Source organism: Styela clava, chromosome 5, assembly GCF_964204865.1.
Source record: "Styela clava chromosome 5, kaStyClav1.hap1.2, whole genome shotgun sequence".
In the NCBI taxonomy this organism is placed as follows: Eukaryota; Metazoa; Chordata; class Ascidiacea; order Stolidobranchia; family Styelidae; genus Styela; species Styela clava.
The window spans coordinates 5,561,845-5,579,743 of NC_135254.1; the positions used below are offsets into that span (position 1 = coordinate 5,561,845).

At 37.3% G+C, this 17,899-nt stretch overlaps 1 protein-coding gene across 1 annotated transcript; it reads left to right on the forward strand.

Annotated features, from left to right (window-relative positions):
• The first annotated feature begins 6,297 nt into the window (after window positions 1-6,297).
• LOC120330282 (uncharacterized) lies at window positions 6,298-15,174 on the forward strand. The gene is made up of 4 exons (XM_039397170.2): window positions 6,298-9,820; window positions 10,144-10,313; window positions 11,150-11,346; window positions 13,247-15,174. The coding sequence occupies exons 1-4, from the start codon at window positions 8,521-8,523 to the stop codon at window positions 13,314-13,316; spliced, it is 1,737 nt and encodes a 578-aa protein (XP_039253104.2). The 5' UTR covers window positions 6,298-8,520; the 3' UTR covers window positions 13,317-15,174.
• The last annotated feature ends 2,725 nt before the right edge of the window (window positions 15,175-17,899 follow it).

A 17,899-nucleotide genomic window follows, 5' to 3' on the forward strand; every position in this document is an offset into this window, starting at 1 on the left:
TCAGATTCCTTTTAGGATATAACCGTCCCAAGATCTATACAAAAAACGGATTGAAATTTATTTTTTGCGAAATAGAAAATTGATTAATAATCTTTACAATTATCTTATATATCGTCACATATTGAGCAGAAATCGCATGGGGCTCCATCGGTAAATTTAGAATGGATAAAAAGGTACATCGAGCGCACAATTGACTGTGTTTCGATTTTAGTGACTACGGTATAATTTCCATAGATAACATGACATAACACCGAAGTTTGTGATTTACAATGTCTAAAAAAGCGTTTTTAATCTGTCGAGAGTCTGCTCAAACAAAACATATGGTGTTATCTTCCGTTTAGGTATTAGTTTCAGTAATTTATAATGCCGCTTTTCAATCAATAAATTTGGGTTGCGGATTCACCTCTTTATTATTTATTTTTCGCATGTTGTCGCCGATGATTTTGATATACTAACTTGTTTTTCACGCTGAGCTCACAATTTCGCACAAGAACAAAAAAATATTTATCCTCATCCCCGTGAAACAATAGATGCACATGCCGAGGAAAATCTGTGATTTAGAGAGAACAAACCCCCGCATAAAGATGTTTGCGGTCTAAAAAACACGCCACACTGACGAAAACAATCGGCGATTTTACAAACAACAATTTTACCAAAATGCAATCGCGCACGTTTTGAGTGACTTAAAAAAGGTTTAGCATTTCAATTAAGTAGAGTAATTTTAACTTACTCATGAATAGTAATCGGTAAATAACAATGTGTTTTTTGTTTGCTTCGTTTTTAAAATTTATTTGTGGGACTCCGTGAAGAATAGTCAACATCTTCAAGGGCTCCGTAACATCAAAAGTTGACAAACGATGACAAATATTGCCAATTCTACGTCACTGTCTACTGATATCTATTACTACGTTTGCAAGGCACATGCTCAAGATCTTATTATTGTCGTTAGTTGTTTCGCTTCATTCCAACCGGTGCTCAATGAGTCCATCGAACGTTTCAATGTTTACTATACAACACATATGGTTGACGTAACACAGAGCGAGTTTCATTTGTCATACCATGAAACACACAATGCATGCATAAATATCTAAATAAACAGATGACTGGGAGGCAACGATACGACTTTTTGGGTGCTTGAATATTCGCTTATCTATAAAGGGGCCCATTCACACCATTGCGTTGATGCACGGCGCGGCGGTGTGGCTCAACGGGCTAAGCGTTAGGAATACGCTCGCCACCGCACCTCTAATTACTCTGCGTGGGTTCGCAGGTTCGAATCCCATGCAGGGATGGTTATGTGCGAGAGGATTGCTGGACTCCTCGCCGTCGTTGGGTGGTTCACGTAACCGCTGGTCGGTTACGGCTTCCTCCACCACCAAGTCCATGCTTCCGAAAACAAACAATACAGTAAAAACTAATCCCATACCCGACTTGAAATGGTAACCGGACGAGAGGCCGTGGTTCGCCATATGGATAAGCCGTCTTATCGGCTTTCCTCTCCCCCGGGATAAATATGTAAATCCTATCCTACCTTCAAACCTTGTTTGTTTAACTTAATCGTGCGTTGCTGCGTTAACGCATTTGGAAGAGAAAACTTTTTGCGTTGGCCTTTTTTTTGAATTCTGATTTGGTGTTTTCATCGTATGAACTTCGGTTTGTCCGGGAGTGATGATTTTTTGTTTTCTGAAAATGTTCTTTTTCCTTCAAAATATTTATTGAAATGTTTTGGTGTTTCATTAACTTTTTAAACTACTAACCCGAATCAACAAGCGTTGTAGGTGTCGCTGCCTGAAGACCTCTTGAGGTCCCTCGTGTCACACAATTTATGTTAGTTTTCACTTGTATTTGTAATATTTTTTCCTATAATATGTTGAAATTGTGTTGACGAATAAATGATGATTGATTGATTGACAGTAGGTTGCTCATTGCACAGCTGGGTGTGTACAAAGCTGTAAGTTTGCTCATATAATCAGAGTGCCGGTACCGTTCGGTATGTGGCACCTAAACTTATTTTGTACAGTAGACTACATTATACGCACAAACGTTTAAAAGAGATCGTACGGTGAGAATAGGATTTACATATTTATTCCTGGGAAGAGGAAAGATGGCTTAGCCGTTGTCGAACCACAGCCTCTCGTTGGGTTACCATTTCATGTCGGGTATGGGGTTAGTTAGTTGAGTACCGGTAGCCTAGAGTGGGCAGATTCCAGGTTTGGTACCGGTATCATTACTATTAAATTCCATATCAAATAAAACTTTTTGAATTTCCATTTTTGCCTGTTGAAATTTTTTGTTCGGTAATTACTAAACGTCTGCACAAGAAATTGAGCAATTATTTCAGCATCATTTTGTTCTGGAAATGACATAAAAAAAAATAGAAGTAGGTATTGTTTCGTCACTTTGTAATATTACGTAACTGTACTGTTCATCTCAAATAATTCTAATTATCGATATCTTTACTTTTGTGTCTATCAGAGTTTTGTAGTAGCAATAAATTAAATATAAATAGTAATTAAATACTACTTTATTAATTAGGCGTAAAATGGCCTAATCGAGATTCAAGCTGGAAGAAGACTCTCCCAGCTCCTCTTGCACTTGGATGTCATCATCATTTTCATAAACAACGAGGGTGACATCTTCAGGCACACTGCTAGATGTTCTAAAATTAAGCACGGGCCATATGTCACCTCATACTCATTACTTAGTACGGAATCTTTGTTTTTTACAGGTCAATGATGCTTACAGGATGGGAAAAACAAGTTTTCAGTTCATTGTTTTACCTCGTTTCAAATAAAGAGTTTTGTTGCTATGAAAGTGTCATTTTATTGACATAACAGTATTCTTGGCGGAGTGTATATTTTACGAAGTTTTAGTCAATTTTTGTAGAAATTAAAATAGGGCTTTTGTAGTAATGAAATACGGTATAGGCAGAGTAAATAAGTTTTCCCCACCTCCTGTTTTCGCTGTACGAGTTCAAAAACTCTAAACTACTCATGAACTCCCATCTTTTTTTACACCCACCCCCTACTCTCAAACGCCCCCTGTCTTTTTTCTCTCATGTACCTATCTTTCGAAGACTTCCACCTTGTCTTGCATTCTTTCTCTGTTGAAACAACAATACCGGCAATGTTATTTCAGGTTATATTTGACTCAAAATAACTGTATCTCCGGAATGCAATATACGCTTACCCCCCATTCGCATTCCCTCGCCAACCTCTATCTACGCTTTTTCCTTCAAAATCTTGTTCCTGTAATCCATCGCCCCAACCGCCCACAAAACAATCCTTCTCCCTCACCAACTCTATCAAGTGTCCAACGTCCATTTTTCCGTTCTGCGTAACTTTTCATTGGATTTTTATAAAATAGAAGCAATATTGCAAAAAACAATATCGATCAAAATAAAAAACAATAAATAACATGTCATTTCAGATCACTCTATAGGACATGCATTTTTATAAATCATAGAACATTATTGCAATAAACAATATTAGGGGCTCCCGAAGTATGCGAACCAAGATGGCGGACATCGGAATGTAATATGTGTACTAGGTTAGGGTTAGGCCATAATTTTAGGTATAAATACTACGTGAAGCTCTTGGCTAGTCTTCGAACTGATAATAGGCCTAAAATGAGGAAAATTGGAAAAAAATTATCGCCTAACTCTAACCTGTTACCCATGTTACGTTCCGATGTCCGCCATCTTGGTTCGCATACTTCGGGAGTACCCAATATTAATAAATTCCATAAACCATTTCATCATATCTATAAGTCAACAATAACAATGTCATACCACACGATTTTATACATATATTATTTTAACTAGTCTTTTTATTAGATTTTTATAAAATAAAATAATATTGCATTGAACAATTATTCAGCACTATTGTTTGCAATGGCATATTGTAGTTTTGATCCCATTATGGTACGAAAAAATCTCACATTCTATATATATATATATATTATATAGCATATAAGAATAATAAATGCACCAATGATATAAGAAAAAAAAACACATTAGACAGTTTACAGCAAAAATCAAATAATCCAAGTTTATATAAATAAATGCCATTTTCTTTTGTGTATAAGAATTTTATCATTTTTTTTGTGACATATATTTCTCATTGTCACAGATAAATTTATGGGAAACGTCGAAAATTGCTTTATGTTTCTGGATTCGGCATCTATATATAAAGAAGCGTACAATTAATAAAATGTATATCAAGAATGTTATCAAAGCCCATAAAACATTGTTTGATGGAAAGGTCAAAATCTGAGTTTTCTGTCTTGAAAATAATCCATTGGTCTATCTCAGACCAAAATTTACTGGTTACTTCACAATAATAAAATAAATGCAAAAGGGTTTCAATATGTAATTTACACAGGTTTGTTTCTACTAGTCCAAATCCATATAAAACAGTTTCATTTGAAGATATCTCAGTTTTGTCTCGATATTTGATGAATATGATTTTGTAAAATATTTATTTCACTGTACACTAGGAATAAGTATAAGTTTATTTCGATCTCCCCTAAAAAAATACACGAAACTAACAATGAACACAAAACATAAGAATGAACACACAGAGTAATGGGGAAAATCAGGACAACAGGCAAAACCTTAAGTAAGGTTTAAAACACGCAGAAATGCATGTGCCTGTTCACCCATTTCACGCACACAAACATATTACAAAACCAAAACACGAACGTATATCGTTCGGGCGTCGTCTAACTTATGTAAGAAACAAAGGTGTGGTAGATTCCAAACTGTTTACATCGAACGGACATGATTAGGTTGTGCCTATGTATCGTTTCAAATTTGTTTTTCGTGAGACCCTTAGAGCGAACAAATAATTTGATTGACGTAATCGTAAACAATTGCCAAATAGTGTATTAGGTGAAAACAGTGTCAGCAAAAGTAATAAATGAATTATAATGGTTTATATGGAATTCTTCATCATAAATAAAATCCGACTTAGTGCTGTGCCTGGTCACTCTGTCATTTATCTTCCTTAGTATTTTTGTGATGCAAGTACGTAAAATTGAAATGACAACGAGCCTTCAGGCAGTCTTCATTATTCAAATCCTATTCTTTCGTTGTCCATCATTTAGGATGTTAACAGTTTCTTACTTTTCTATTCCATTTGTTTCCAGGTTCAATACCGGCAACCAAGTTGTTATCTTCGGTTCCATTTCAGAGCCGCCAACACGTCCATCCCGCACCGCGTCGTGTCTCGACTCCATATTAAAAGATTCTTGTCAAATATTAAAAGATTCTTGTCAAAAGGATTTGTATTTGTTTGGGGGAACAAAAATTTTCATTATCATTTTATAGGCATTTTTGCATGAATAATATTCAGTGGTGGTAGAAAGAAATTCACTGAAATCAAAATCACAAAATTCAACGTATGATTGAACAATCTCATTCTTTTTCTCAGGAATACTACCTATGATTTTGTAGTGAGTTCTATAATCAATAACATCATACTGCATGTAATATTTATCAAGTAGCTTAAAATAAGTATAATACACATTGTGAGAAACTAAATGCTTCAATTTAGTCATACCATGTTCTTACCAGGTTGAAATATAAAGAGGTTTACTACTATATTGTAACTGTCTATTATACCAAATGGATTGATTAAGTATTGGTACATTTATAACAATACCTTTATAATCATAGCAGTATAACAAGAGAGCTATGCTCAAATATATAAATATATGGACACGTGGAGTCACATAATTTTGATGACGTCATAGCGAAAAAAAAAGTAATAGCCTTCTGAAGAAATTCTTTATCTTTAACCACTGAAAATCTCAAAGCAGTTGGTTCAGTATTCGAAGAGAAAAGCGATTTCTTTAAAACGTGTTGATGGAGACAAATAATAACAATAACAACAAAATTTTCAACAGAGATATGAAATCTAGATCCTTTAAAAAAATCCGTTCTGCCTAATGGAAATTTCCGCGACCTTTGACCCCCGAAATATTCTTCCTATACTTTATCCTTGCAAAATTTTCGGGGCTATTTTAAGAGTGCTTTTGCGAGTTGGCGCCTGTGAAATGGGGTATGTGTTTCAAACCATCATTATGATTCATCGCATACAACAATCTGTTTTCTAAAAGTACCGTTAAAGAATTTTAGCTTAGTCTATCACAGCTATTTCTACATTAATTTTTATTACTGCAATTAAATTAAAACTCCTAGGAAGACAGGGTGATTGAATTATCTGATTTACATTTGAGTTTCCAAAACACAACTGAAAACTAACGAATAGAGTTCAAACATGCGAAAACGTTGTAATGTTTACGACCACGCTTGAAAATCTGTCTGAGTGAGAAAGGTGTCTGAGCGGATGCGAAAAGGGAGCATTGTTACGTCACTTTTTGCAATTTGTTGATTGGCCAACGTCACGAAGTAAACAAGGAAGTCGATGCTCGGAGAAAGGTTCATTTACTAGGTTTGCGATAGTTCGCAGATGACAACACGAAATTTTCCCGCCATTGTTACGTAACAAGTGAACCGTAACGCGCTGGTTTTGACTGAGAATGCCACGTGCTCTGTGTTTCGGTATTTACTGTCTGATTCGAATCGCGTCATATCAACATAAACATGGCCCATCCACCGGAATTGAGGAAGTTTATGGATAAAAGATTGAATTTGAAGTTAAATAGTGTACGATCTGTTACGGGTGTTTGGCGAGGTTTCGAACCTTAAATGAATCCAGTTGTGGGTGATTGAACAGAGCACAGATAAGACGGGACCACTGCAACTGTTGGAATGGTAGTCGTTCGTGGAAATTTGATATTAATGTAAGAAGCATTGGAACGGATACAATGATTTCAAATTGAACTAATCGAAAATGACAAAATAATCCGTGCCACCAATCCATGATGGTGCATAGACTATAATGAAACATTCAATCTATTTACCGAGCTTGTTTTTTTAGTAACAATTTTTTTGTCACTGTTGTTTTTGCGATGAGATTGAACTACGGCATCACCATTTTACGACAACGAGGTTTTTTTATTCCATATTTTCGTAGGAAAAGCAATGTTGTGATACACATACCATAGACATGCATTCCATCCTATCAATTCTATTTTTTGTTTTGTGTGTTCACTGTTTTTAAGAACATTGGCTTCATTAGCACCAGCATTGTTTTGATTTGTTTATATGTAGGCTATCATTCACTGTATCACATTGTCACCAATGCCAAATCAATGTAGTTTTCATTGTTTTTGACCCTTCTCGTCACCTTATCACATTACATTACACCTACACACGTTGTCATTGAATTGGTCCTTATTAGCTTGAGTATTTTAAAAGTGAACAACAGCCCAAAAGTTATTACATTCGCGCATGTTTGTATGCTTATTTCTGGCCCAAGCCGTGTTTAACAAAGTTTATGTTTTTTGTGAATGCGTGTTGGTGAGCGGGCACATGATACTCATCTTGTTTTAAACTTTTTTAAAGGTTTTGCTCACTCTCCGGAATTCTCCATTTTTCATTTGTTTGTGTTGTCAAATTGGTGAGTTTGGAAATAAAACTATCTATATAAGTATGAACACCCCCAACGCAACTCCGTTGGATTATGTTACGCAAACCTGTGCGTCAGTGTGAATGTGAACAGGCCCTAACCGAGGTCATTTTTCTCGCACAAACGATATATATATTGACAACACTGTTATAATATTATGGCAGGCAATGTGGTATAATGAAAAATATTGCCGTATAACAGTACGGCACACTATACAAATCGGGTGACATTGTCCCGTTACAGAGAAACCCATTTTACAGATGATCAGACACCCCTTCTTTGGGAGTTGTCTGGACATTGTTGTCCCTCAATATCGGTAATAATACAGTATAATGAAGTTTCGCAAAAAAGTGCAATCTAGTAACGTCATCATTGAATTCCTAGGGAAAAAATAATCCGATTTACTGAAGGAAAATTTTTTTTATTGTAGCGTTCGAGAGTTTTTAGCAAAAAACAACAATTTTGATCATGTGACGGCCACGATTAATTTAGATTATTATTGAGACAAGCATGGCGCGATATTACTCATCTGACGTGGTGCCAGACGCCCCTCGTTCGTGAGACACATAGAGTTTGTTTTATTTAGCCAAATGGAGGGGAATTCTTGGAATTTGGATAGTGTGCTGCTTTACTGTATAAAATACAAAGATGCCTTTATGACCTCTGATCGGTTTTTCAAATCTCCTTTCACCGTGGAACTCCATTTTTATGTTTTTATTTTATGCTAGTATTTTTTCGCATCAAGTTCATTTCCGTACGAACCGTATCTGAAACAAATAACTGGCTCACTAATCCCATACCCGGCATAGTGCCACGAAGTTTTTGTGACATGCCTCGTGGCGTCTGGCATAAACCTGGATTAGCTGAGCAGCCACTAAAGAACTGTAAATTACTTTCACAGTCATACGGTACCGTACCTGATTTTAGCTTAATCCACCTCTATTTGAGTGAGGTTATCTATCCGGAGGTTTTGTTGAGTTAGAAAATGATTCCTAAATCAGCAGAGCTGGTAAAGGCCACACAGTCAGATCGTCTTATGACATCATTCGATCGCTTTCAACAAAATGGGTTTCTTTGTGATTTCGCCGTTGAGGTTGGTGGAAAATCATTTCGTGTTCATCGAGCTGTGTTGGCAGCCTCTTCAGAATACTTTGAAGCCATGTTTTCAAGTAACATGAAAGAAGTTAATGATGGCCACGTTAATATGAAGGATGTCGATCAGGATGGGATCGCACAATGCATAGAGTTCATGTATAAAGGAAAGGCAGATTTGAGAATGGAGAACATTCAACATATCCTGCAAGCATCCCATTTTTTACAAATGTTAGATTTGATGAAATATTGCTTTCAGTATCTTCAATCACATATTTCCCCAATGAATTGTCTTTCTGTTATGATATTGGCTGAAACTTACAATCGCCAAGATGTAAAAGAGTTGGCAGAACAAGTTGCTGTCACCGATTTCAAGTCTGTGATTCCTTCACAGATGTTTCCATCCATTAAAAGATCGGATCTCTTGCGTTTCTTGAAAAATGAGTCTTACCAAACAGTATGGCAAGCTGTCAAAACTTGGGCAAAAGGAAACGGTGATGCCGATATTTCTAATTTCATAGTTGACACAGGAAAATTCCCATTCAAATTCATTCTGGGAACAGTGCTAGAGGATCCACTTGTGAAAATGAACGAAACTTCAAGGAATACAATAATCCATGACTTATTTTTGGATGTCAATAATCTTGAAAACAATCTCGACATTGACAACTGCTTTATTCTGAAAAATCTAGCTGAAAGTTACCAAGTCAATGATCCGTCAACAGTCGCTATTTTAATTGGATTTTTGGAGTCTCATTTTGAGGAGATAGTTGAGAAAAATGAGTTCTGCCATATCAGCAAAAATGATGTTATGAAGCTTCTGGGATCATCCAATACAAAATGCAATTCTGAGAAAGTAAAATGGCATGCGGTCATCAAATGGGTCAAATATGACATTCAAAAAAGAGAGACAGATTTCCAGGATCTATTTGAGCATATTGACCTTGAAAAATTTCCAGTAGAGTTCCTGAAAACAACAGTACGATATGATCGATTGGTCAGATCTTCTGAGAAGTGCAAAGATAAACTAATGGACGAAGTAATGTCAAGGGCTCCTACCAAGCAGCATGATCAAACTACAGACACGGAAACTTCAAGCCAATCATCTTCGAATCGATCCAAGTTATCAAGCCAGGGCTTGAAATCGCAAGCAACTGCCAAAGGACCAAGGAGAGGCAATTTGGATTTGAAAAGTAAGTTTTCTGCACTATATCTTGGATTTCATCGATTTCTAAACCAAATACAGGGCCACCCCACAAAAACAGGACTCAGGTCATTCAGAACATATTTTAAACATAACATAACTTGCGTGCAAATCTTCCTAGATTACTGAACTTCTGGGTAATTTTTACACAAACAGAAGTTCAAGTGTTAAATAAATTTTCGTATAAGCAATTATGATATTTATGAGTTGTTTTATTATTCTGATCACCTTGTATGGAATCCTTCTGCATAAAATGGTTGACTTTTAAGCTTTTTCTTATCATTATTTTACTGAGTTTTATTTTTGATTTAGGGGGTGGAATTTCTCAGCCTCAAAGAACAACTACTCCTGGTCTTAGAATTATCAACCAACAACCTTCCGAGGGGAGTTTTTCTGTGGGATTCTTGCTGAAATCATTACCAGGACATTCCGAATGTGGTACTATTGTGATCACCTACCTGTTTCCTCCTGGAAATGTAAAGGTGAATCAAAAAAAAAAATTTTCTTCCAGACTTTCTTGCCAATCAGGTACAAGCTTTGGTATCTGGATAAATATTCTCATATCCACACGTTTTTTTACACAAACTATTTGTTTGGAAATACCAGGCAGCCAGCGGGCCACAAAGCAATTTAGTGTGGCGCTTGTCAAACTCATTTTTCCCATCAAGCATAAAATCCTAATATGACAGTCCATGTTTGAAAAGCTCTGCACATGGGAAAATACATAATGTTATATTTATTGCTCTCGTCGCTGCGTTAAATCTTTTGCCAGGTGCTTTTATTACTGTAAGGCTAAGCGATAGCCACATTCTCCTCTCTTGCCTTTTCCGCTGAATTTTTTGTGTGGCCCAGCTAGGTGTCTAAAGTAGGTTATATGGCCCATCGACAAAAAATATTGCATACTCCTGATATATACCAAGAAAGTGCAGCTGGCTAAACTATTCATACCCAACTTCACATAGTAACCATATATTGGGTGACTATAACTCTTATTCACCTGAGCCGCAGTTGACTTGAAATTTCAAGAATATTTTTACTCTATACAAATAGACGAGCCTGGTTATATATAAAAATGGTTGATTAATATTTTATTTATTAAGTCCATGCTTCCGAAAACAAAAACAAACAAAAAAAATAACTAACTAATCCCATACCCGACATGGAATGGTAACCGGACGAGAGGCCGTGGTTCGCCATATGGTTAAGCCATCTTATCTGCTTTCCTCTTCCTGGGATATGTAAATCCTGTAAATGTATATGTAAAATGTAAATCCTATCCTTAATATCATCATCTCAAGCTATGAAATATATATTTTAGGGGGTTTCCTATGAAGGACAAAAATTTACGGAATATTTGCCGGGGATTGATGATAAACAAGAAATTCGCAGTTTGCTTGAGCGGGCATTCAATGCAGGAATACTCTTCAAGATTCTGGAAATTAGTCTTGGTCGAGGGCAAATCATATGGAATGACGAATTCCCTCACAAAACAAACAAGACTGGAGGTTCCAAGAAGTAAGTGATATTATATAATAAACAAGGCTCAGCAGTTTGGCACATATTAGAAATACAGTTGCCACCACGTCTCTGATCAACCTGCGTGGGAATCGCAGGTTTCGAAACCTGTAAGGCAGTGGTTCTCAAACTTCTTGGTATTGCGACACCCTCCCAAAATATGATCAAGTTGCGACTCCCCGTGCAAAACGTCGTGATACCTTTTAATAAAAGACTTGCTTTGCAATGACTTTCATTAAAATTATACCTGAAGAGAACTGCCGTGGTGTCAATATTGAGTCGTTCGAATCAACGCGTAGACCAAGTGCTGAGCGTCGCTCAACATTGCTCGATATGCCCATGTTCATGAAAGGATTAGAAATGAATGATATGCATGGCTCGAGCTGACCGACTCGGTGTTTGTGATGTCATAATTAGAACAGCATTGAATGACCCGTGATGTTAGTGAGGTCACAAATAGATAAGATTGATTGTTACAATAATTAATATATTGTCATCTTCAGTTCTCAAGTGTGATTCAAACGAGACTTTGTCTCTGTACAGCAGGTACAATTCCACAGTTTCGCGACGCCCTAGCGAAATTGAAACTACTCACTTAGGCCTCGCGACACCCCCTTTGAGAACCATGGCTGTAAGGGACAATTATGTGCGAGAGGATTGCTGGACTCCTCATCGCTGTAGGGTGGTTCACAAAACTGCTAGCAGGTTATGGCTTCCTCCACCATCGAGTCCATGCATCTGAAAAATGGCTAACTAATCCAATACTTGAAATATACTGAACTGACCCGACGAGACCCTGTGGTTCACCATAATATGATTTAGCTGTCTTATCGACTTTCCTCTCCCTCAGGATGAATATGCAGAATTCCAACTAACACCTCCTTAAAAATATGACTCCTACAGGCCACACACGTTCCCACAGTGAGGTCCAAAGCACATATTGGAGAGGTGCCATCTTGGTGATATAATAATATTTGTGGTTACAGTAAAAATTGGATGCTACTTTATCATGAGGCCTACTACCATAAAATTATGTAGCCTACCCAGGTGCAACAAGTAACGTGTTTATTACAATCAAATAAATGTATGGAAATGTGTGATGTCCACGAGGGAGGAATAATACAGAGGTAGACCCCAAACTTATATATCCGACATAATTCAATTTGGGGTATCACTTAAAAAACAGTTACAATACCATGGGTGGTATGAGAAATTTGAATCAGTTACCTGTGTCAGATGCATGGATTTGATGGGTAGCATGTTGTAACTGACCAGCTGTTAGCGGTACATGAACTGAACCACTCTAAGGATTTACATATTTATCCCGGGGGAGAGGAAAGCCGACAATACGGCTTATCCACATGGCGAACCACGGTCTCTCGTCCGGTTGCCATTCCAAGTCTGGTATGGGATTAGTCATATTGTTTGTTTTCGGAAGCGTGGACTTGGTGGTGGAGGAAGCCGTAACCGACCAGCGGTTACGTGAACCACCCAACGACGACGAGGAGTCCAGCAATCCTCTCGCACATAACCATCCCTGCATGGGATTCGAACCTGCGAACCCACGAAGAGTAATTAGAGGTACGGTGGCGAGCGTATTCCTAAGATCAAGGAGTCTTGATAATTCTCTTACAGATAATTACAGGATTCCATCCTGTGCAGTGTAATCAGAAGACGAGTGCGTTTCTAACTTTCTAGTGCTTGGCACAATGCACCAACTTACGAGCCAAATAATAAGCAAACTAATTCATTTCAAATTTTACAGATAATTACAGGATTCCATCCTGTGCAGTGTAATCAGAAGACGAGTGCGTTTCTAACTTTCTAGTGCTTGGCACAATGCACCAACTTACGAACCAAATAATAAGCAAACTAATTCATTTCAAATTTTCTGTTTCAGTAACGGATATCCTGATATGAATCATGTGAGGACACTTCTAATTGCGCTGAAGGCAAAGAAATTTCAATAAAAAGACCTTGCCAACCAGAGGACATGCTTAAATACTAAATGACATGTAGAGCTTTAATGGCCGAAAAATTAAATAATTACTGGAAATAGCATTATTTTTACCAGAAATTACCTTGTGTTGAAATCGTGTCTTATCTTTATTCAATCAAAATAGATGCTGCCAAACGCCGTAATACTTCCCATATATGCTATTAATGCACTTTAATGCCAAATACACTGCAGGCCAGAGATCTCAGATTCAAACCCCCATGCCTGCACCTCAGCCAATGCACAAAAAATGAGAAAACACCCAAAAAAATATATCTGAGTAAACAAATAAAAATACTACTCTGATTTAGAGCCGATGTATGTATAAAAAGGTGATAGGGCTATGAAATGGGGAGATGATCATGAGTGTGCTCTGCTGTAAAAGGGGAGCTACTGAATGTGGGATGACTAAGACTTATTATTCCGCTTATGTCTCCAAATTGAAACGCATACAGGGTTTATTGGCTATGATAACAAACGAAAAATGTTCTCTTTAATTTATCTTTATTTATGTTTTTCGATCACTAGGATATTTGGCCATTCCTAGTTCAGCATTGCCAACCCATTTTCGGCGCTCAGGGTCATTGCTCACTACTTTAATTAATTTTTTATCTACGGTGCCCGATCGAACGTGTTTTATAATTCTGGTGTTTAAATATCGTTGCCAATCATAGTCATAACAATTATTTTAAAATTTTATATTTTTCGTGTTTATCGTATTCAACAGAGAATTTAATTTCAATACCATTTCATATAATTATGCCTTTTTGGTTAGTATATTCTATTAATAATTTAAATATGCAAATGTCAGAATCAATGTGCCAGAGAATGTTCCTATGTGTTATCTTAAGATGTGACGTTTCACTCAGTGATCGTAACTACAAATCGCTGTTTTCGTACAATGCAGGGATTAAGTAAAGAAATTATCATAAGGGAAAATGCCCTGGTACGAATACTACGGAAGCACCCATATTTTTATCTAATGCTGCTCAGTCAAATTGTTTTATCCTCTTGTTGTATGTTAATTGGATATTCAAAACATTTACCTACTTTTAAATCATTCTTAAAATTATATATTTTTTGTGTTGATTTTGCTTTGTTCTATTAGTGATTTAATATGCAAAAGCCAAATAATGCTATAATCTACCTGTCAAAGAATAACTGATCGTGAGCCGTTTTAACCTAAATGATTTTGATTGCGATATATTATTCTCAATATACAAATTTTTTCGTAACCAATAATTTTGCTTTTCCAATTTCTTCACGTAAACATCTATAGTTCCAGCACAGCAATTCTGATAATAATTAACTTTGATTTTCTTTCTACTTATATTTGTTTACATTATGCAATAGCAATCATATCTTCAATTTTTTGCCTGTGTTGTTCATTTATGCTTACTGCCTCTACTTTTTAATCATAAATTGACTTGATTTTTCCCAGTCTTCAAAGTACTGTAGTATTTTTTCTTAATTCAAATCTATTTTTAATTAGCAATATTCTCAATCACTGTATATTATTAATAAAACATTCCATCGCATACTGTGCAGTTATCAGCTTGATTTTACAATAAAATAAACTTTAATATTATTTGATAAATCTTACTAGCTAGGAAGTATTAGGTCAGGGTGGTCCAAGTTTGTTGGCTCTGGATTATTTTTGCATTATACATGAACAACTCGGTAGAGAGAGTTTAGGGACACAAACATATCTTTTTAAGGATTCAGAAATCATTCATAACAGGAAAATGTATAGCTGCAAAGCAGAGTGCATTTACAAATGGTCGTTAAAATCTCCTTAATGTTGCTGCAACTATGCTGCAAAATATACATTATGATTGCAAATAAATTCATTTCATAACATATTCAGGAAATGAAACATAGGGAGGCTCTATACCACACAATAGTGCGAAGAATAGGTTAATACTGCAATACAAAGCAAACACTTATGGTACGAACACATTGATCAGTATTTGTAAAGCTAAAAACATGTAAAAGCCACCAAACCTGCAAAAGTCTTTCTATATCTACATTTAGTGTGAGATTTCAAACTCTTCATGACGAAAAAAGTGACACAACACTAGTGAGTGATATTAGTGATGTAACAATATGTTAAAAGAATTTCCGGTTAATTTTATGAATAAAAACAATATCAAATGGGATTTTCGATTACTCTCAGAATCCGACGCGGGCCACATAATGGAGCGACGGGCCGCATGTGGTCGGCGGGCCTGTATTAGGTATTTTAAAATCTATTATGATTATTACTGTTTCGCCTTCTAGGTTGCTTGTAGTTTTTCCATAGGATATGAATAATATTCATCGAATCGTGCTAAGCGTTAGGAATGCGCTTGCCACGCACCTTTAATTGCGGTACCTTGCGTGGGTTTGAATCCTGTACTGTACATAATTATGTGTGAGAAGCTTGCTGGACTCTTTGCCGCCGTCTATTATGGTTTCCTCTAATCGCATACATTTCAAATGTCGCTGTAATTGTATCAGTTGTGACTTATTCCTAGGATTTATTCATTTTATCCCTCATTTAATTATATTTATTCTAACCTGTAGCGCTGTAGGTGTCGCTGCTTGAAGACCTTCTTAGGTCCCTCGCGACTCCGGTCACGCAAAAACATGATTAGTACTGTAATTTATTCATTATGTCACTTTATGTTTGAACGTGTTTTTTTGTGATGACAAAATAAACGATTGATTGATTGATTGATCCTCCACCATCAGATCCATGCATTTAGAATAATTGGCTAACGACTCCCATACTCGGCATGGACTGGTAACCGGACGAGAGGCCATGGTTCGCCATATGATACCGGTAAAGCTATGTTATGGACTTCCCTCTCCCCAGACTGGATTCCATGACAGGTGCACGTCAGAGGGTGATAGCGCTCCGCGAAAATGCACGCGAGCATAATTTGCAAGCCGAAAATTTGCAATTGCTTGGAAATGAAAACCGGCTAATATGGCGTAAAATGATACCGACAAATTGTAGATCAACAACAGCCGACTATACAATAGTTTGCAAGATTTGGTCCGATCGAAAAATGCGTAACAAAAAGTACCTATATTTACCTCGGCGGTGAGGCGCATTGTGCTAACCAGGGATAACCAAACTACAGATAGGAATACGCTCGCCACCGCATCTCTGATTACCCTGCGTGGGTTCGAATCTCGCGGGGGATAATTACGACGGACGAGAGGCCAGGATTTGCGCTACGGTTAAGTCGTCTTTTTGACTTTTCCCTCCCCGGGATAAATATGTATATCCTATCTTGGCTCGGCGGTGTGGCGCATTTTGCTAAGCGTTAGAAGTACGCTCGCCAACGCACCTCCGATTAACCTGCGTAGGTTCTCAGGTTCGAATATCCTGCCGGATTTATTATGTGCTAGAACCTGAAAATATTTTGTAGAATTTCAGACAACTCTACAGCAGTTAGCCCTAACCTACCAAAAATAGTGAATACGAGTGAAGCTGACTCTGATAACGGTATCATTCCCCCCAGTCTATATTGAAAAACTTTGGGTATGTTGTTTGTATATATCGCAATGCTCGCTTTTTTGGTTGACAAAAATAAACCTCCTCTAAATGTTACGCCGAAGCCGCCTCGAAGACTCCAGAGAAAGAAGAAACTTCCGTCGCAACAACAAGACCGCGTACACTCTTCCTGACGACCACTCAAGATCTGGACTTTCCTCGCCTTCTCGACATCTTGAAGAACGACTCGTCCACCCGAAAGTTTGTCGACAACATAACGGGACTCTTCGAAGGTCGAAAGGGGCAATGGATTTGCACCTTCGCTGCTACGGAAGATCCCAACTCGAGCTGCCGCGAACAATTTTTGAAAGTAACGAACGGCCAAATCCGAACAGCAGAAGGTAACATCACAGTCGCACTGCCAACCGAGGCCCCAACTCGAATATCTATTCGGTGGATACCAGGGGAAACATCATACAACGAGGCAGTATCAAAAATTGAAGAACTTGGATGTGGAAGCGTGAGGAATGCATTCAAAAACTGTTATAAAGGTACGTCTATCTATAATGGTCATACTACCTTTTTTATTCAAAATTTTAAAAGGGACCGTTTACCCGATTATGTGGTAATTGGTGGGAACAGATGTAAAACCTACCTACCCCGAGAGTTATACGTACCAACATGCGGACGATGCTTGCAGGCTGGACACAACTACACCGAGTGCGAGAGTGAAGCCGTTCGCCGTTACTGCAATGTCGTGGGTCATATTCAAAAAGACTGCCCATCAAAAAAGAAAGACTTTCCATCTCTTTCTCTACCTACATGGACAATTCCACGACGTAGAAGATTGGACGGCAAACCCACCTCATTTGAGTATACAACGTGTGAACAACAATAGTGTCACACAACCTGCAATGACATCAACAAAGATTTCGGAATTACACAAACAAAATGATCAAGACGACGTACAACCTTCATCGACTGCTCAAAACACACCGGATATACCATCCACGATCGACCAAGATGTCTCACTACCTGAAATTACTATGGGAAATACCTCGAACGGCACCACA